We start from the raw sequence: 20,808 nt of genomic DNA on the forward strand, positions 1-20,808 counted from the left end.
CTGCTAAGAGGATCTCATAATTTAGCAGAGGTATTTTATTAGAATAATCATTTAAAATTCTTCCTTGTTTCCTCTCTTGATCAGCTTAGATTGGGTAACCATTTTGTTGTATTACTTTTTACTTAAGAATTTCTTTAATTACCAGTGACTTTGGTTTTATATCCAAATTTAGTAATAATACTTTTTTTAAAAATTTTTTATTTATTTTTTGACAGGCAGAGTGGACAGTGAGAGAGAGAGAGACAGAGAGAAAGGTCTTCCTTTGCCGTTGGTTCACCCTCCAATGGCCTCCGCGGCCAGCGCACTGTGGCCGGCGCACCGCGCCGATCCGATGGCAGGAGCCAGGTGCTTCTCCTGGTCTCCCATTGGGTGCAGGGCCCAAGCACTTGGGCCATCCTCCACTGCACTCCCTGGCCACAGCAGAGAGCTGGCCTGGAATAGGGGCAACCGGGACAGAATCCGGCGCCCCGACCGGGACTAGAACCCGGTGTGCCGGCGCCGCAAGGCAGAGGATTAGCCTAAGTAATAATACTTAACAATGATTAGAACTAATTCTAATAGCACTAGTGGCTGTAGCTAAAGTAGTAATTCTGAAGATCCATGTTTTGTTTTTTTAAGATTTATTTTTATCTGTTTGAAAGAGTTACAGAGAGAGGTAGAGACAGAGAGGCAGAGAGAGAGGTCTTCCATCCACTGGTTCACTCCCCCAAATGGCTGCAACAGCCGGAGCAGAGCTGCTCTGGAGCCAGGAGCCAGGAGCCAGGAGCTTCTTCCAGGTCTCCTACATGGGAGCAGGGGCCCAGGGACTTGGGCCATCTTCTACTGCTTTCCCAGGCCATAGCAGAGGGCTGGATTAGAGGTGGAGTCAGCTGTTAGTCGAATTGGCGCCCATATGGCATGCCAGCACTGCAGGCCTGGGCTTTCACCCGCTACGCCACAGTGCCGGCCCCCATGGTTTTCCTTTTACAGTGATACTTGGAGACATTTTGTATTGAGCAAATGCTGAATTTTTCTCAGAGTTTGAGAAGAAATAAAAGTATAATCAGAGAGAAACAACAGGGTTACAGAAGGGACTTCTTTTTGCATAAAGAATATTTACTTACTCTCACTGGCTAGATGCTACACCACAGCTGTTTGGATTCTGTGTTCTGTAGTTCTTATTTTCTTCCTAGAGCACTGTGTGCTATTCACCTCATTTATTATGGCGCTCCGTGAGTGTTGTACCTAGCTCCTCTTTAGCTAGTGAAGCTGAGATTGAGTATGAGGAGTTGGAATGAGGCCCTGGCGGGGTGGGGGGTGGGGGTGGGGGTGGGGGTGGGAGGGTGGTTAGGATTGCCATTCATCGTTTTGCAGATTCCAAGACCTCACAGATTTTGTGAGACAAGGGTTTCCTTTCAACTCTGATGACACCATAATTGATCAAATATATTCTTTTGAAGAATCATAAATTCTTATTGGAGTTTGAAGAGATGTCACATTCATTTGTCAACATGTCACTCCAGGGACACAGGTGCAGCAAATTTATGGAGGAGCACCTCGTGTTTCTCCCGAGCCACGTAAATATGAAGCAGCATTGATTGAAAGCGTGTGGCTTCAGATGACTCCTCACGGGGAGAGCAATTAAGATCGCTGTGTAGAAGGCATTCCAGTGGTAGCATAGGCAGCGTTCAGGTTTGAGGGGAAACCAGAGAGATTTCTGGAGACCTGCAGATGCCTTCTCAGAAAAGAATACTGGGGCATTTCTTCTTTGGCAGAGAGAACATTGCACATTTTTTGTCAAGTGCATGATTAACTTTGACATTTGGAAATGGAACTTCACGTAAAACTAAGCATGGCGCTTCTGCATGTTTAATTAAGATGTTTAGTTCCTGTCAAAGCTGATACCCACATCCACCCCACCCCCCATGCCCATGAAGGGCAATATATTCTCAACTTCTGAAATTTCACAAACCTGCACTTAACCTTTAATCGTCATTCCATTTACATAGAAATCTGATTAACAACTTTTAAAGTTCATGAGCTCCTGGTAAATGCAATTAAGACCTTTTTGGAGTTTGTTATTAAGAGCTGGCATTTAAAGAAGACTAGGGCCTGGCTACTGTTGCTGTCTTCTCCAAAGCAGATATCTTAAGCAGTTAGCAGAAAGCATGAGGTACATGAATTGTACTGTATCGCTTCTGAGTTAACATGGTTGGTATTTACATAGCATGTTCTCGTTCTCTTTCCTGTGACTTACGTTATGATGTGGGCTTGTTACTGAATGGGAGAAGAGGCCCAAGGATGATTAGATGGAGCTAGATACGTTTTCATAGGTACTGGAGTTAAGCACATTCCCAGATCCCCATGTTCTCAAGTCATGTTTACAAACATTCACTCTCATGTCATGCAGAGACAGGTTAATCATCCCACTGCACTGAATTGATTGCATCTATCTATTGGGCTTGATAGTCTTTTTGAGAGTTAAATTTAGAAGCTGTAGTTATTAGAGAGGAGAGAAATGATTCAGGTATACAGCTGTTTTCTAAACTCTTGGGCAAGCTGTTGAACCATTGCTCTTTGGGCCATAGGGGTGAGATGGGCAGGTTAAATATTTTGGAGCAGTCGCATATATGTAAATCACAAATGGAGATGCACTGTGATATCTGGAAAACGGGAGTAAATGGTTGGAAGTAGAAAGGGCCTGACTGGGTCATATGGTACAAATCACCCAAGCTTCTCCCCCCACCACTTATGAATAGACTTGAACTCTCTGGATGCATACAATGCATTTCTTAGGTGCTTTATGTGTGCAAAATACTGTGGCTATTTGCATTTGAAAGGTTGACCTAAGAAAAATGGTGAAACAGTATTAGAATCAGCAAGACATGTTGATAAAATATATTACACATCACCGTACTATTAAAGAATACTTGAATCTTTGTGTATTTCTGTGTTGCTTGAATTTTTTAAAAGGATTTATTTCATTTATTTATAAGGCAGAGTTAGGGAGGGAAGGAGAGATAGAGGCATCTGCTGTCTTCTGGTTCACTCCCCAAATGGCTGCAAGGGCTGGAGCTGGGCCAGGCCAAAACCAGGAGTCAAGAGCTTCCTCTGCATCTCTCACATGGTTGTAGGGGCCCAAGGACCTGAGCCAAATTCTGCTCTCCCAGGCACATTAGCAGGGCACTGAATTGGAAGTGGAGAAGCTGGGTCTCAAACTGGTGCCCACTTGGGATGCAGGCATTTCAGGCAGTGGCTTAACCCATTACACCACAATGCCAGGCCCAGCTGCTTGAAATGTTTATAAACATATGTTGTTTTAGATAAAAAAAAGATCCAAATAAAACTAAATATTTGGAAAAAAGTAAAATAAAATAGGAAAACTGATCTGAAACAATTAAGTTTGATGCTAGAATTATCAGTGAAGTAGTTCTACACTTTGGGACTCTAGAAACTGTGTTTACTATAACCTTACTTAAACCAGCAATGCAGTTCATTTGCTTAACCTTTTAAATTAGAAGCTAACTGCAAGTGTAGATGATAAATGAAATAGTTTAATCCCATGTTGTGAATTAACATGTAAGATCTCAGAAATACTGTACATCAATCACAGACCTATTGTAGATACTGAAATTTTTTTCTGACAATAAAATCTATAAAAATATTTCTTTTTGTTTAACCAAATTGTATATAGTTATTTCCCATCAATTTGCTGTCTCACTGAAGGGATATTTATGTATTATTACCTTCAGATATAAAGAATTTTCCTTTTGATATAGATAGTCTTTCTTGTAGATTCAGGAATTGACAAACTCTGAAGTAGTTGATATGGGTAGTTTTTTCCATTTTCAAAGGATTATTGTAAGGTATTTAAGCTTGATATAAATTTGTGATAATGTGGAAGTATTACAGTGCCTTTCATCAAGTCATTCTGGTAAGTCAAGAGAGAAATACAGGGAAGTTAAATATCAGGCAGCATATTGGGGGTCTTGGAAAAGTTCATGGAAATGTGCATTATGAAAAAACTAAACATGGACTACAAAGTATTTTTTTGCAGCAAAATGCACTTACCTTTTAATTCCAATTTTCCACATACCTTTTCAAGCACTTTGTGCGATGAATTGTCAAGGCCAAATAATTTTTGTGAATCTGGTACAGATTTAAGGAATGACTTTAGATAGATTGGTCAGAGAAGGATTTGTGCATGGAATCAGAGCTGAACCAGTCCTTGAAGGAAGGTGAAGATGTAGTTATGGTGGGAAGATGAGACAGCCTAGGATGATGTGCATGTGTGTTTAGAACAGGCAGTACCTTACTGATTTAGCCAGGTCCTCAAGAGCCTCTGGTGAATCAGTTGAGATCTTTGTGGACTCCTTTAAAAAAAAAAAAAAAAAAAAAAGGAAGTAGGCACTTTATTTGTATTTGTGTCTTGGTGCTGTATATCCTCATTACCTCCAAACCCCATTCTCTACCAATCTTCATACCTATTTTCTGAAAACCCAATGGGAAGATACTTAATACAGTTCCTTGCATGCAGTAGATAGAAAATAAGTGTTAATTGAACCTGGACCTACAGTTGTTATTCCAAAAGATTCCATTTTTGTTGAACTATAAGCAAGGTTTTTGTATATGTGTCAATATTCACATATTCCTGAAAAGCAATATGAAAGTGTCTTTAGTAACTGAACTGCTAATTGAAAATGCTGGGTGTTGGCCACTTAACTGAATAAACTGTCTCTAGAGGGTAATTTGGATCTTTTCCAAGAGGCATTAACTCTTTCAGGTCATTAGGGTAGCACTTATCTCATTGGACCAGAAATTTAATAAGTGGTATTCCTGCGATGTGAGTAATTTAATGGACCGCACAAAGCCTCAAGTTCCACCATGGGTGTTGCAGTTGTGGTCTGAGGGGCTCCTCTGTGACCGGGAAGCATCAGTGCACAGCTGCCCTTCACAGCATCTTACGTTCCGTTCACATAACCTACTTCTTGATAAGACGCTGTGTTAGCTGTTGACAGAGATACAAAGAAAAGCCTGGAAGTAAGAGTTAGCAGAGAAGGCAAATGACTACCAGGTGACATACATACTGCCATGTGGGTTTAAATTAGGGAGCTCATGGTTGCGACTGAAGATAGATGATCATCTTCCAGAACACAGGAAACATGGTTTGTTCACACAGTCTGCTCATTCATGTCTGTGCTCTCAGTAAATATGCATGCAGATGTATAAATATGAATAAATATATACATATAGGGGAAATGTGAGCCAAATCGATCAGAAGCAGTTTTTAAAAATGATTTTCATATCTGTACTGTTTTTTCTCCTGCCAGCATATGAGTTATTGCTGCCTGGTTTGATCTAAAGTGACTACAGTAAGGATTTGAAAACCAGGTGTGTGTGGAAGGGAAGGCCAGCCAGCATCTTAGGGAGATAGGCCCACTGGTTGCCTGGTAACCTCAATGTAGGTGTCAGTTTACTGGTGAGATACCGGCCTCCAGTTAGAAGAGAGGACCCCGGCGTGTTATGCATTCATATCCAGTGGAAAGATTAAGGCTGATAGTTGTCATCCTAAGACCAAAGGGAAGTGGTATAAAAAGAACACTGCAAAAGGAACTTGGAGAAGAAGGAGGTAGAGGTGACATTTCCACAAACAGAGCTTCAAAGCTGTAGCACCCACTTCTGTTTTCTCAAGCATGAGATTGGCAACTTCTCCGGGCATGTGGGCTGTGATTAGTAACGCTGACTGGAGCAAAGGAGTTTGTTAAAATCATTTCAGTTCTGCTTGGATTCACGATCTTGATCTCACTCCCATGTCTGATAGATGGAAGAGGTAGATACAGATTAAAAACAAAAACAAAAGCATACATTGAGACACGACAGACATCTTGGGAATCATTTAGGGAAGAGGAAACAGTCTAGGTTCATCAGTTGGCAGTGATGTAAAAAGAACTAACAGGAACCAACCGCAGAGCGTACAGATGTTGAATGTGGCTGTGTTGAGGGAGGTGCTAAAGAACAGCACAGAGACAGGGCTTTATTTTGGCAACAAGAAAGAAGCCATCAAAGGACTGCTTCAGAGGAACGATGTCACTGAGCATGGTGTGGCAATAGCTTTTGGGATAAAATGTCAGGAGAAATGTAATGCAGGATGGCTGGTTGTGAATAATGTAGGTAAGATACTGAGGATCTTACATGTAGATGAGAGGATAGACACAAGCTGTGTAGTACAAAGTCTAGAAGATTTGGAGGAAAAGATTGAGAAGAGTCACAGATAGCAACAGACTTGGCTTTGGCAGGCTGAGTTGTTGGACTCGTGCTTCAGCACTTGCTGAAACTCCGCGACGCTGTTTTCACCTGCTTACTGTGGCAAGGCCGTGGAGAACCCAGATTCTGACAAGGCAGTGGCAGCGCATCTCTGGAGCATGAGAGTTCTGGTTATCATGTGAACTGTGGGACGATGAGACAACGTAGGATGATGCGCACGTGTGTTTAGAGTAGGGCGTACCTTACTGAGTTAGCCAGGTCCTCAAGAGCCTTTGATGCATCAGTTAAGATTATTGTGGACTCCTAAAAAGGAAGTAGCCACTTTATTTGTGTTTATGTCTTGGTGCCATGTGTCCTCATTACCTCCAAACCCCATTATCTACCAATGGAAGAGAGCAAGAGCAAAAGTCAGGATTTCGTGTATTCTAGTAGTTAGAGTGCAGTTTGGTGGTCGGACTCAACTGAAATGAAAGGAAACTTTGTGAAAGTTTCGAGAATGAATAGTTGTAGAGACCTAGATCAGTGATTGGGGCCTTTTCGGTAGAGCAGAGGAGAGGAAGAAGCAAGAATGATAGCTGTCAGAAAGATGATGAGGACTTACAGAAAATCAGATTCACTTATTTGGATGTTTAATAACACCTGTAAAGTGGTTGAACTCTTCAGGCATTGTTCTCCATGATTTAAAGTAATTACTCACTTAATTTTGATGGTAGTTCTGTCGCGTAGGCAATACTATCCCTATTTTGCAGACAAAGAAACTGAGGCTCTGAGACACAGTTAATATCATAGACACATTGTTCCTGTAATGCGTTAGAAAAGAAAAATTGATTCCTCACTTTCATACTGAAATATGATGCCAGTCTGTTGTTTGCTAAGCATTTTCTGTGTGTTATTTCTTTCATTCTCTTATTCTGTGAAGTAGGTTCATTATTACCCATATCTCACAGACGAGGGAAACAGGTTTAGAAATACTAGGGAACTTGGCGAAGTTCACAGAGCTAACACATAGTAGAGGTGATGTGAAGCACAGACTTTGTCTGTTGCTTTATGGCCTCTCACTTTGTTGTTCATGGGGTGCAGGATTCTCTTTGAAAGGAGTTCTCCAAGTGACTCATATACAGAGGAGTCTTCTCAGAATTTAGAATAAAGAAGCAATCAAGTGGGGCCAGCGCTCAGGTGTAGTACGTTAGGCTTCTGCCTGGGGCGCCGGCATCCCTTACAGGCGCTGGTTGGAATCCCGGCTGTTCCTCTTCTGGGCCTGGGCAGGCAGTCGAAGATGGCCCAAGTGCTTGGGCCCCTGCACCTGTGTGGGAGACCCGGAAGAAGCTCCTGGTTTCGAGTTGGCTCAGCTCTGGCCATTGGGGCCATTTGGGAATGAACTAGCAGATGCAAGACCTTTCTCTCTGTCTGTCCCTCTCTCTGTCTGTAACTCTACCTCTCAAATGAATAAAGCTTTTTAAAAAAAAAAAAAAAAACAATAACTATGTATTTGTTGGGAGGAGATGAAATGATGTGGTCAGAGAATTGAGTTGGAAACCTTGGAAATGGAGTCCTTCCTAAAATGAAATAGAGTAGACAGCATTGAAACTGAGGAAAGTGAGGAAGATTGTGATGATAGAGGGAGTCATTAGTGGGTGGTGTGGTGCAGTGAGGTGCGCCTCTGCCTGCAATGCTGACATCACATATAAGCCCTGGTTTGAGACCCAGCTTCTCCACTTCTGATCTAGCTCCCTGCTAGTGCACCAGGGAAAGCAGCAGAAGAAAAACCCATGAGAGCATTTCAGGCATGGAAAGCCAAGACACTGTGGCAAAAAATATCCTACATGAAAGATCTCTGTGAGTGAGACCCCAGTGGAAAGAAGGGGCCATCAAAGAAGGATGTACTTTTCTCTAAAGGCAGGCTCAGAGAACTTCTACTTTGCTTATGGCCTTGCCTAAACACTGATGGAGTTTGTGGTCACAAAAGGCTTCCATAGCCTTGGCAGCTCATGGCAAGAGCCTTGGGTGATCACTGACGTCATAAATACGAGTGCTGTTAAATTAACAATGGAAGTCACTGTGCACTTACTCCCCATATAGGACCTCTGTCCTTAATGAGTTGTACTATGATAATTAACTGAAAAACTTACTCTCAAACAGTACTTTTTATGTTGTGTGTGTATGTGGGTGGGTGCAAAATGTTACAATGTTTACTTGGTATAGAGTTGGTTTCCTGTATATAAAGCTAATTAAAAATGAATCTTAAAGGGATGGGAGAGGGAGTAGGAGGTGGGATGGGAATGTGAGGGTGGGTATGGGGGGTGGGGAGAACCACTATATATTCCTAAAGTTGTACCTATGGAATTTGCATTCATTAAATAAAAGCTTTAAAAATAATTATTAGGACAACTAGACAAAAGTACGAAAGAACTGAATAACAATCTGAATCACCTTGATGTCCAACACCATTATAACCCCGATTATTTGAAGATCACATGGCATATTTTCATGAGATTCTGTATTTTAGACAAGTTTTAATACTTCTAAATTACTGAAATTATACAAAGTCTATTCCCTGGCCACAACAGAATTAAACAAACAAATAAAAAATGAAAAGAAATTTTGGAATTTCCTAAGTTTTTGAAAATATGCTACTAAAAACTACTAAAAACACCATGTATGAAAGAGGAAAGACCTGAAATCAGCCATCTTATGTTTCTACCACATGAGCCAGAAAAACTCAAACATAAAGCAAGGAGAAGTTAGAAAATAATAAGACAAAATTGAAAATCAATAGGGCCGGCACCGCGGCTTAATAGGCTAATCCTCTGCTGTGGCGCCGGCACACGGGGTTCTAGTCCCAGTCAGGGTGCCGGTTCTGTCCCGGTTGGTCCTCTTCCTGTCCAGCTCTCTGCTGTGGCCCTGGAGTGCAGTGGAGGATGGCCCAAGTGCTTGGGCCCTGCACCTGCATGGGAGACCAGGAGAATCACCTGGCTCCTGGCTTCAGATCAGCATGGTGTGCTGGCCGCAGCAGCCATTGGAGGGTGAACCAACGGCAAAGGAAGACCTTTCTCTCTGTCTCTCTCTCTCACTGTCCACTCTGCCTGTCAAAAAATTAGAAAATAAAAATCTGAAGAAAAATGTAGTGATTAATAATGATTCTTTAAAAGATCAAAATCTTATAAATCTTAGGTATGCTGTCCAATTAAAAAATAAAAAAAATACTGAAGTCAGAAATGAAAGAGGAGATATCACTACAGACCCTACAGAAATTGTAAAACAATTATAAGGCAGTATTATGAGCCACTTCATGTCTATCAGTTAGATGATTTAGATAGAGTGGACAAATCCCCAGAAAGATAAGCACCAAAGCTGATTTAACAAGACATGGAACATTTGAATTTTCCTATAATAAATTAGTAATTTAAAGAGTTTCCTAGGAGTGACATTTTGGCATAGCTTGTTAAGCCAACTGTCTATCATGCTCAGATCTCATATGGGCTCTGGTTCCTTTCCCAAATGCTCCACTTTTGATCTTGCTGCCTGCTAATGTGCCTGGAAAAGCAACAGAAGATGGCCCAAATACTTGCACCCCTCTCCCATGTTAGAGACTCAGATGAATCTCCTGGTTGGCCTGGCCCAGCCCTAGTCATTGCAACCATTTTGGAAGTGTACCAGCAGATAGAAGATATCTCTCTCTATCCCTCCAACCCCACCTCTCCAGCAATTCTGCCTTTTAAATAAATAAATAAATCTTTAAAAAATTCTGATTGGGGAATACTTTTTATCATATTCTGTTAGGTCAGTATTACCAAAATTATCATAACAAACTTGAGCAGTCTCCCTCTGGGAAGGAAGCTAAGTTAACTACTCTGCCAGCAAAATATTAGCAAATCAAATCTAACATATACACTACATTATAAACCATGATCATTTGAGATTTATTTAAAAATCAATTAATGTACCATATTAAAAGAATAAAGGACCAAACCTACATAATTATACCAGTAGATACAGAAAAGCGCTGGACTTCAATTGATGTTTTACAAAAGGGTGGGGATACTTTCTCAGCACAATAAATTCATCTGCAGAAAACCTGCAGCTAGCATCATGAGGACTTTCTTAGATGAGAGGAGTATTCTAAAGTGATGGTAGAAATGCTTACACAGTGTATACATTTGCTTTAAAATCATTGAACAGTACACCAAATAGGGTGAATTTTATGGTACATTAGTTATACCTCAACAAAACTGTTTCAAAGCTATTATGGAATATAATTAGATTACCGATATTCCAGGATAGATGTCCTTCAGAGCACTGGTAACACTTTATTACTTTATAGACATATACTTAGCAGTTCCATTGCACGTGAGTTAACTAAATCATGAAAATCCCATCAGCACTATTTCCTTGTCACATTAGGTGTTTCAGGGTAAATGGGAATATTCATATGCTTCAGAAGTGTATCCCTAATTGAACTTATTGTCCTTACTGAGCCATCCTGGTTATCATTTGTGAAGCCACAATTTTTTTAACCCCTCAAATATGCAATTTTTTAGCCATTGCTTTTTTTCCATTTGTTTGCTGCTTTGCAGAATAACTGGTTTCTTTTTAATTTTTTCCTTTGCATCGAATCTTAACCCATTGTACAATTTCATTAGTAATGATGTTAGTTTCAAATGTAAAGCCTCCTCATTTTATTTTTCTTGCACTATCTTGGTCAATTGTCTCTTCTTGTTCTCTTGCCCTTATAGAATCTCCTTTATGATTTGTTTGTTGCCAGATGAGTTTACATAAAGCATATTTATTGCTGTTTCATTCCCCTGGTTGATACTTTTTTTTTTTTTTTTTTTTTTTTGCCTCTTCATTTTGTATTTGGCTTCAGTACTTGAACTTAATGCTAAAGGTCCTTGTTAGTGGACCACATTTCCAGCTTACCTCTCCATCTTCATTTTTATGCTACCTGAAAGATTTGCTGTTACTGAAGATGCCCCGCATTTTCCCAGAACTCTTTGTTTTTCTTGTTGTAACTGCCATTTTTTAAAAACCTTTTGCACACATTCTTAGATTCTATTTATGTCCTTCTAGAATGCTAAGATCTTGAAGCCTTTTTTCATTGTACTAATTGGGAGCAGTCTTAACCTCCTGTAAATGCTCTCAGCCATTTCTTTGTCCTGATGGTTTACTGCTTTCTCCTTTGTATTGTTGTCATTTGTGTGTGTCTCTGTTACTAGATAAGCACCTAGAGGGAAAGATTTATGATTGAGTCCTGTTTTTACATCCAGCACAATACGTTGCATATATTATGTATTAAATAAATACAATTCAATGTGAAATGAATGGAAATATTCTTTTGGGAGGTGTTAACACTAAGTGTTTTTGTTAAGACCTCTTCTGTTGGGGAAAAGATAAAAAGTCAAATCTAAGCTTTTCGATCTAGGAGTTGCTGATCACCGGTTCAATACAGGATCAGAAAAAAGTGTACTCTTGGAACTTCTTAGTTTGTATTACTCTGAACACTAAAGTAATGAACTATTCACAAGACCATACTAATAGTGGTTTTAATTATACAGTTGCTATTGATAATGAGTATAATTAAGCAGGCAGCCATTCCATTTTCAAAATGACTGTTTATTTTTCCTTTGATTTCCTTGCTGCAGAATATTTTAGTCCTCTATACAATGGGGAAATTAGACTGCTATATTGAAAAAAAAAAAAACCAGCCTTTTTCCTTTGTTATTAACATTTCTTTCACTAGCAGGTCTCTGGGGAGGGGGCTGCTGCTAGTGTTTAGTAATGTTAAATGGAGACTTAACTTAAAAATACTGCCTCACTGTCTCTGGTGTCACATTTTCAGGAGTCAGGGAGATAATTTGAGGGTCTTTACCGCGGATTGTGCCCTTGGCCCTCTGGGATTCCCCTGTGCGCGTCTTCCTTGCAGCGGGTGGTGCTTTCTGCCTGGCTGTCCTGCTCCGTGAGAACCCAGTGTGCTCTCTGGAGAAAGACAGAGACTCCCCCCTCCTCTGCTTCTCTTCTTCCAGGCATCCTGGCTTCAGTTGCTGCCTAATTTAGTTCCTCTCCAGGGCCTTCAAGTCCTTGGTTTTTAATATTTTTTTTAGCTTTTATTATTAAAAGCCTGAGAAAGAGTCTAATGAAAATTGCTTTGCTGTGCCTGAAACATGTACTCTTGGGCATCTGCATTCTAACAGAGCAGACTATTACAAATCATATTATTTAATATAGAGACATTCAAAAGACTGCCCAAGAGGGGTGAGTCTGAGCTCATGTTGGGAACTGAAGGTCATTTTTTTTTTCGCTTTACTATTGCTCATGTCATAAGAAATGGTCTAATTCTCTCATTCATCAAGGAGGGCTAATACAGTATGGCTTTGCCGTAAATATTAAATATGCAGAATCCGTAGTCAGGAGAATTAGATTCATATTGTACAGATTGAAATCTGTGCAAATTCTTCCTCCTGTTTTCATGAGATGCAAGTATTCTGTAAAAACTGTAGTTGTGTTATAGATGTCACTAGGTGCATTTAATATCTATCTACCCATAGGTATCAACCCATTCAAGCTATCATAAGGAAAATATATTAGAGGAAACAGATATATTATGGAACCAAAAATCTAAGAGCTTTATTGATGAGACTTATAAAACGATGGAAAACACTTGAAGATTCCAACACTGAGATCTGTCTTCTGGGTGCATATTTCTCTGTTTCTCCAGTCGTCTAGTTCATTCTTTATTTTCTCTCTGCCAACTTACTGTCTTTGATTGGGGCAGCCACTTGGTGTCATGTGGATAGACAAAGGATTTCCGTCCCCTCACTTACACTGACCAGCAGAGACCGGACTGACATATTCTTGGAGAAGAGTGTCCAACTTGAAGGCTGGTGGATGGCCTATTCTGGCGGGCATTTCAGCCGTGCTGACAGGGTGGTATCACAGGAATATAAAAGCATGGCCACCAGATTTTACCATATTTCTGGAACAGTTCTTAGGGGAAGAGAGGGTTTTGTGGGCTGGGAAGTTATCTGAAATGGATCTAACACATTATGTACCTAGGAGAGTCCAGGTATTTAAACACAGAGCTGCTTGGATAAATGGGGGAGCTGAAGATAGGAATATTTCAATTCTTACCTCATAAATCCTATATTTAGTTTTTTAAAATTTTTTTGCTTATTTGAGAGTCAGAAATGGAGTGTGAACCGGAGAGTGTGTGCATGAGAGTGTCCCCATCCACTGGTTCACTCTGAATGCCCATGATGGCTGGTGCCGGGCTGAGGCTGAAACCAGAAGCTGGAAGTTCAGTCCAGGCTGCCTGTGTCGGTGGCAGGGACCCAACTACTTGAGCCGTTCCTGCGGCCTCCCAGGTGCATTAGCCAGAGGGTGGAGCCAGGAATTGAATCCACCAGGCACTCCAGTATGAGATGCAAGTACCCAAACTTCATATTAACTGTTAGGCCAAATGCCTTATTTTAGAGAACTGTACATGTATTACTATAAGCAGTCACAGGCAATAAATTACATAGAGAAGATTCACAATCCATTAAATATCAAAGATTTATTGATGAGTTAGGGATTCACTCAGAATGACGTCAACAATGAAACAGAAAGTTAGAAATCTCAAAATTGTGGCCCTGCATTTTACATCTGAGATTGTTGATTAACATCTTAGTAACTACTCATCAAGTTTTATAACTATTCATCAATTTAAAGTGGTATGTATTTCTGCTTTGATCACAGAGGTATCCAACATACTACATTCTCAAAAACAGACAGTGAATCCTGGATATCGCTGAGATACATACATTTTCAAGCACTTCGTATTTTTATGTTTCCTGTCTTTAATTTTACAGATGTTTCAAGTGAAACTATAACCACCCATAAAGTGTCACCTGTCTTTAAACTCTCAATCAACAGTAAGTCACAATTGCTGGCATACAATGAGCTGGCCTAGTCTGAAAGCCTGAAATCCAGATGCACAGTTTGTTCATGATGTTTTTGATTTGGGCTTTTGGGTTAGGGATGCTCAGCCAGTCCATGTCAAGATTCTCAGATCCCACTACTCTGAAATCTGAAACTTCTGGCCTCAGGGTAACTTCAGGAGAAGGGAAACCTGGTCTGTATTTTAAAATAGGGAAGTAATTAGTGCCTGAGATTCTAAGGAATTTCGAGGCAGTAAGAATATGGGATTATCCTACAGATTTTCTGTGGGCAGGGTGTATTTGTTGTCATATAATGCCTTTTGCCCCAGAATTTTGATCTTGGCTGGTTTTCCTCAGGAAAAATGCAACCCATAAAGCTTGCTTCCTTTTATGAACATGGAAATTTGAACTCATAGATGTGTACTTAGAATATTTATCTTCAATTTCGAAAATGCCATACATTCTTCACCATTATGTGTAATCATAAAGAAATGATATGGTTCTATTTTAATTTGGGTGTAACATCTGCTGGTTGTGTTAAGACTGTGCAGTAGAAAATATGACCTGATTCAAACACATTTCAAGAGCCTTAGAAAGGGGACCCTTGTTTTTGAGATATCTCACAAGTCAGTTTCATCTGTTTCGGGGGTGAAGTAAAAATCTACCTGATTTTAAAATGGTATTTTCAGGCTCCTGGTAAATGGAATTAGGAATAAGAGGAAAATACAGTGAAGCCAACGAACATCACAATCATTTAGCCTGTGGTTAAAATCGTGCTTTCTTTATGTTGCTTGTGTTACTGATTTTTGCACTGGAGACTAACTTACAGAATCCATTGTATTTTGGAGACTATCTTTTATTTGCGTAAAACAATATAGACATTAAGACTTACACATTTTTTAAATTTTCATAATTTACATTTTTTGATTTGCTCATATCAAATATTTGATATGTTGTTTGGCTCTGTGTGGGGAGCAGGGCCTGTCTCCCGCAACATGGCGAAATAAGTACTGAGACTACTGAGACTAGACTAGACCACTGAGACTATTAAGACTAACTCTATGCATCTGATCTCCCACCATATGGCGCTGAGAGAGAGTAAATAAATCTTACACAGCTGCTTTGTTAATTAGCTGATTCTTGACCCAACCCCTTAAAAGGGGGAAAGAGACAACATGCGGGACGGCCCCCGGACCCCCTGAGAGAGCCAGTCGGAGAGCTCGCTGGTGCCACTCCTCCGCGAAAGCGGGGAAGCGGCAGCAAACCCGGGAAGGGCCGGGGAAAGAAAACAGCGTCCGGTGTCGTTCCTCCGCGAGCGGGGGAGCGACAGCTCTGTAAGTGAAGTAAAGAAGTAGAATGCTTTAAGGGCGATATAAGTCGTGGTGTCAGGTATATTTCCATTAAATAAGAGCTAATAGTATGAAGGCAGTTTTTACTGAATACTCTCATTGAATGCTGTGGAAGATGGGTTCTTTAGGGACTCAGGAAAAGGGTGACAACTGGCCTAGAGTGGCCTTGAAACATTGATGAGAACATCGGAGCTGCTCTTGGAAGGGCTCGTTGGGGTTTATTTAGGAGAGGGTAACCCAGGCGTTTCAGAATGAGAAGCCCCGTGTATATTGGGAGAAAAGGTATTTCTTGTGCAATGCAGAAGCTTCTTCATTTGAGGTAATGCCATTTGTCTATTTTTTTTTTCCTTTATTGCCTATGTTTTGAGTTCTTATCCAAGAAAGCTTTGCCTGTACCAATGCGTTGTAGATATCTTTCTGTGTTATATCAATTTGAGGTTCCGTTCTCATTAATAACCATCTTTCGATTGGAGATTGTTGGAATTCTAAGCAGCAGTGCCAAATCTATAATACAATGAGTCCCTCAGTTGAGTTGTCAGAAAATTCCATGGTCTCCCTGACCGTTGGGTAGTATTTGGGTAGTATATGAGTTTTGCCAGTATGCAAATAATACTACAGTGTCTCCATAGACAATTTTTTAAAAACTGATCTGTTAACATGTTTAGTCTTTCCCAGTAGAATCTTCATTGTATAGAAATAACCAACAAAATAAAATATTTACTGCCACTGATAGGTACAGTCTTTTTAAAAATTATTGTGTTTTATTTATTTGAGAGGCAGAGTGACACACACAGAGAGAAAGACCAATACACAGAGTATCTCTCTGCTGGGTCACCCCACCCCCCAGTGCCCACATGAGCTGAGGCCTGTCTGAGAACAAAGCTGAAGCCTGGAGCTGGAAACTAGGTTCAAGTCCCCTCTGTGGCAGGAACCCAACTATGGAGCCATCGCTGGTGCCTGCCAGGGCCTGTGTTATCAGGAAGCTGGAATCAGGAGAGTACTGAGTGTGTATTATAGAGATAGAATTGTTGTAAAATGCACCCAGTGCTGAATCGTGTTCACAAGATGCTTCATGATGCTAGTGTTTAAAGTGGTTCCTCTATCTGTACTGAATGAGTGAATGGTTAAGTACAACCTGGAATCTGTGAAAGGTTTTATTTGAGTCATGAATTGCTTTGTTTGTCCGCCTGTACTCTATCATTTGTGAATTTTCGTATATTTGAAATTAAGTGAATATTTATAGAATTGAGTTAATGTGCTGTAGTCCCAGGCTAGAGATTCTTAGAGTCGCAGTGAATTCTGTTCCAAATGTGCCATTTTCTTGTACATTGGTGGGAACATCTTAGGATTTTGATCTTGGAAATGGTAGAATAGTTGATTCTAGCCCCAGCCTAAACCAATTGACTCTAAAGTGGGTTGATTTTATAAGCAGAACCTATTGGCAGCAGTGATTAAAATAAAAAAAAAAGGCAGTTTCTTGCCTTGCGTTGAAGCTCTTGAGATGAGTGGTGGCCCTGGAAATTCTTGGCAGATCAGGACCTATTAGCTGCCTTTGGCTTCTCCTCCTATATTTGTTCTGTCCTTGGCGGTTTGTTTGACGGCTCATCTCCTGTTTACAACAGGTCGCTTTTCTGCACTTGAACATCATCTTCCCCATAGTCTGAGATCTTGGCTTATAAAATGCTGTGCTTTATTTTTTTTCCTTTTTTCTTTTTTAAAGATTTATTTTATTTATTTGAAAGAGTTACAGAGAGAGAGGTCTTCCATCTGCTGGTTCACTCCCCAGGTGGCCGTAATGGCCGGAGGTGAGCCATTCCGAAGTCGGGAACCAGGAGCTTCTTCCAGGTCTCCCATGTGGGTGCAGGGGCCCAAGAACGCATCTTCTACTGCATTCTCAGGCCATAGCAGAGAGCTGGATTGGAAGAGGAGCAGCTGGGACTAGAACCGGCATCCATATGGGATGCTGGCGTTTCAGGCCAGGGCTTTAACCTGCTGTGCCACAGTGCTGGCCCCAAAATGTTGTGCTTTAAATGAGATAATGCATCTAACTGCATTTGCCTGCTGCATAGTAAGCTCTGTTAATATTAGGCATTGCTCCCAGTGCTGCTGCAGTGTAGAATAATGAGAATTGAATTATTGTCGCTCCCCGTCTTCGTGGAGGAGCAACACAGGACCCTGCGCTGTTCTTTTGTCTGCTCGGCCCTCCCCGGGTTTGCTGCTGGTTCTTCCCGGGTTGGCTACTATCCCTTCCACCTCCGTGGAAGGGCAGTTCCCCCTGGCCACATTCCCCACTTCCGCAGGGGAGCGGCACACCGCCGGCCGGCTCTTCTCGGGGGCTGCACGGGTGTTCCTTCAGCTACATGTTCCCCTTAGATGTTCCCGGTGCATGCCGTCTCTCTCCTCCTTTATAGTCCTCCTCCGCCAATCCCAACTCGGCTGCCCACACGCCGAGTACGCTGCTCTCCTCCAATCAGGAGCAAGTCCTACAGTTTATTGGTTGAACTGGAGGCAGCTGTGCGGAAGCTGTTTACTTCTCTCCCAGCGCCATATTGTGGGAGAGCAGATGCATAGAATAAGTCCTAATTCCAGTAACTCAGTCCAGTCCGGATTGCTCCCCACAAATTATGATGAAAAAAAAAAGTTGATTAACTCAGTTATCCAGTATATAGTAGATGCCCATAAAAATGTTTCTTTTATTTCCCAAGTTCACATGCCCACCATGCCCTGTTCCCTGTGTGTCAGGAACACGTAGATGACTTTCTGACTAAATGAACATTTCTTCACATCTGCAACTAGAAAAATGAGTAGCCGGGTTAATACAAGGGTACTTTAAAAAATTCAAGGAAAAGGGAATTAAAAGATTTATTTGGTCCAAAAAAATTGAAATCCATTCATATGAGAGATTTTCAAAAAGTTTTTGGAAATGCATATGATGAAAAAGTTGCAAGGATTTTTAAAATCTTGCACAGAAAAAAATTACCTATTATTTCCATTTCCATGACCTTTTTGAGGTTTCCTCATATACTTCTGAACTTCAAGGTTAAATTTTAGATTTAGATTGGCATGCTTTTTGGATGGTTTTTCTCAATAACATTACAAATGTGTATATGAAACTCTTTATTTGGTTGTACAGATGCTGTTGACGGAGTACTTGGATATGAAAAACACTCGTACGGCCTCTGAACCGTCAGCTCAGCTAAGCTATGCCAGTACTGGACGAGAGTTCGCAGCCTTTTTTGCCAAGAAGAAACCTCAAAGGCCAAAAAATTCCCTTTTCAAGTAAGTATCGTTCATTTCGCCAGTGAGGTAGCAGGTGTCAGGAAGTGTTAGCTCCAAGTGGGACGACTTTCCGCTTTCCTCACAGCCAGTACTTGCCCTAGCTAAAGTTGAGTTGGAGAAGTTCTAGGGAGTGAATAGATACTCAGTTTTGTTTACTTTCATGATCTGTAAGGTGAAGTGCCTGTTTTGAAATACGGCTACTGGCTGGTCCAGAACTCAATAAAAATGTCTGAATTTCTAAAGCCACCTTTCTGAAGAACCTTATAGAAAACTAACAGAGGTGAAGTTCCCTGCTTGATTTTAGGGAATGTTGTATGAAACGAAGGGAAATGAAATAGGTTAGCCTTGAAATAGCGCCAAGTGATATGAAATAACCTTTCTTAACAAAGTCATACAAATCTTCCACCTAAGCAGTATTAAACTGCTTGAGTAACAAAGGAACAATCGAATTTTTTTTCTAAGTACTGTTCTAGTTAATTTGATTAGGCCATGTGCTCAGAGTGTACGTGTATGTTTGTATGTGTGTGTGTATGTGTGTTGGTAACCACCAGCTGCTGTTGATTGAGTGCTTTCCGGGTACCAGGTACTGGACTAGGTGAGTGTCTCAAAAGAGTCACAAACACTAGTTAATTTGTTTTATACCAGATTTGAGCACCAAAGTACCCAGCATTTGCAGTCTTCGCTAGCCACAGTGCTAAGCATTTTCCATGGGCTGTCTCCTTTATTCATTACAACAACTTTATATGCAAGGATTCCATTTTATAATTTGCTTGTACTTATATATTATTGAGTCACAAAGAGGTTAAATATAAGATCACAGGGCTAAGAAGTGGTAGAAACAGGATTTAAATCCTGGTGGTCTAACTTCAGACCTATGTGTCCTCCTGAGAGGTTAATAGATATTTAAGAAGCTGTATCTGTAAATATAAATGTGTATAAGAAGTATCATTGCAGTGTTGTTGATTTTTATTTCAGTACTTGGAGGCTATAGTACATTTACTTGATTTTCTTTTGAGATTTGTTTTCCATTTAGGTTCATAGTGTTCTTAGTAATTGAGGGAAATTTCCACACTTCCTTTACCTTGTGGTCTAGTAGAGAGGAGATTTGATGCGACCCAGCCTGGAATGAAATACATCGTGTGTATTGAGTGCCTTCCTTTTAAACCAGTTTTATTCGAGGGTAGATGCACTTACATGTTAAAAAGCTTTAGGCTGCAAGTAATGTAAAACCTCACGCAGAGCGGATTCAGCCCCAGGAAACTTATCTCAGCCAGTAAGGGCAGACATTTCCAAGTCATGGAGGACCTGGCTCTTTCCCTCTCTCTGCCTTGTTGTTCTCAACAATTCAGTGATGGTTTCTGTAGAAGCACAATGTGTTTGCATCATTTGCAGTCCGATGGAGAGGATGATGCCAAGGAAGTAGGATGTGATTCTTTCTTTCTTAGGACTCTTTCTTTTAAATTTATTTATTGGAGAGGTAGAATTGTAGACAGAGAAAGGTCTTCTATTCACTAGTTCACTCCCTAAATGGCCACAACAGCTGGAGCTGGGCCCATCTGAAGCCAGGAGCCAGGAGCTGCTTCTGGATCTCTCATGCAGGTGCAGGTGCAGGGGCCCAAGGACTTGGGCCATCTTCCACTGCTTTCCCAGGCCATAGCAGAGAGCTGGATCAGAAGAGGAGCAGCCAGGACTAGAACTGGCACCCATATGGGATGCCAGTGCTGCAGGCAGAGGCTTAGCCTACTATGTATGCCATAGTGCCAGCCCCTGTAGGATACTTTTATAATTTGTTTTAGCATATATACACTGAATCTCTTTAGAGCAGTTTTAGGTTTACAGAAAAGTGGAGCAAAGAGTATACAGAATTCCTTTGTATTTCTCACCGCCACCCCATTTTCCTATTAATATCTGCCATTCGTGTGGTATACTTGTATTTGCTACTTCTGAACCAATATTTATATACCATTATTAACTAAAGCCCATAATTTACATTAGGATTTATTCTCTGCATTGTTCCATTCTAA

The 20,808-nt window shown here is 40.8% G+C and overlaps 1 protein-coding gene across 4 annotated transcripts in view; it reads left to right on the forward strand.

Annotated features, from left to right (window-relative positions):
- Positions 1 to 20,808, forward strand: part of EXOC4 (exocyst complex component 4) — an 871,518-nt gene that overhangs the window by 236,985 nt on the left and 613,725 nt on the right. For all 4 annotated transcript variants that reach the window (XR_011387458.1, XM_002711996.5, XM_070071324.1 and 1 more), the window contains exon 8: positions 18,639 to 18,784. Coding sequence is in view for 3 of the 4 variants with exons in the window: in XM_002711996.5 (XP_002712042.3) it covers positions 18,639 to 18,784 (146 nt within the window). In the remaining variant the exon portion in view is untranslated. The remainder of the gene's footprint in view (positions 1 to 18,638; positions 18,785 to 20,808) is intronic.

The sequence above is a fragment of the Oryctolagus cuniculus genome, chromosome 3 (genome assembly GCF_964237555.1).
Source record: "Oryctolagus cuniculus chromosome 3, mOryCun1.1, whole genome shotgun sequence".
NCBI classification, from domain to species: Eukaryota; Metazoa; Chordata; class Mammalia; order Lagomorpha; family Leporidae; genus Oryctolagus; species Oryctolagus cuniculus.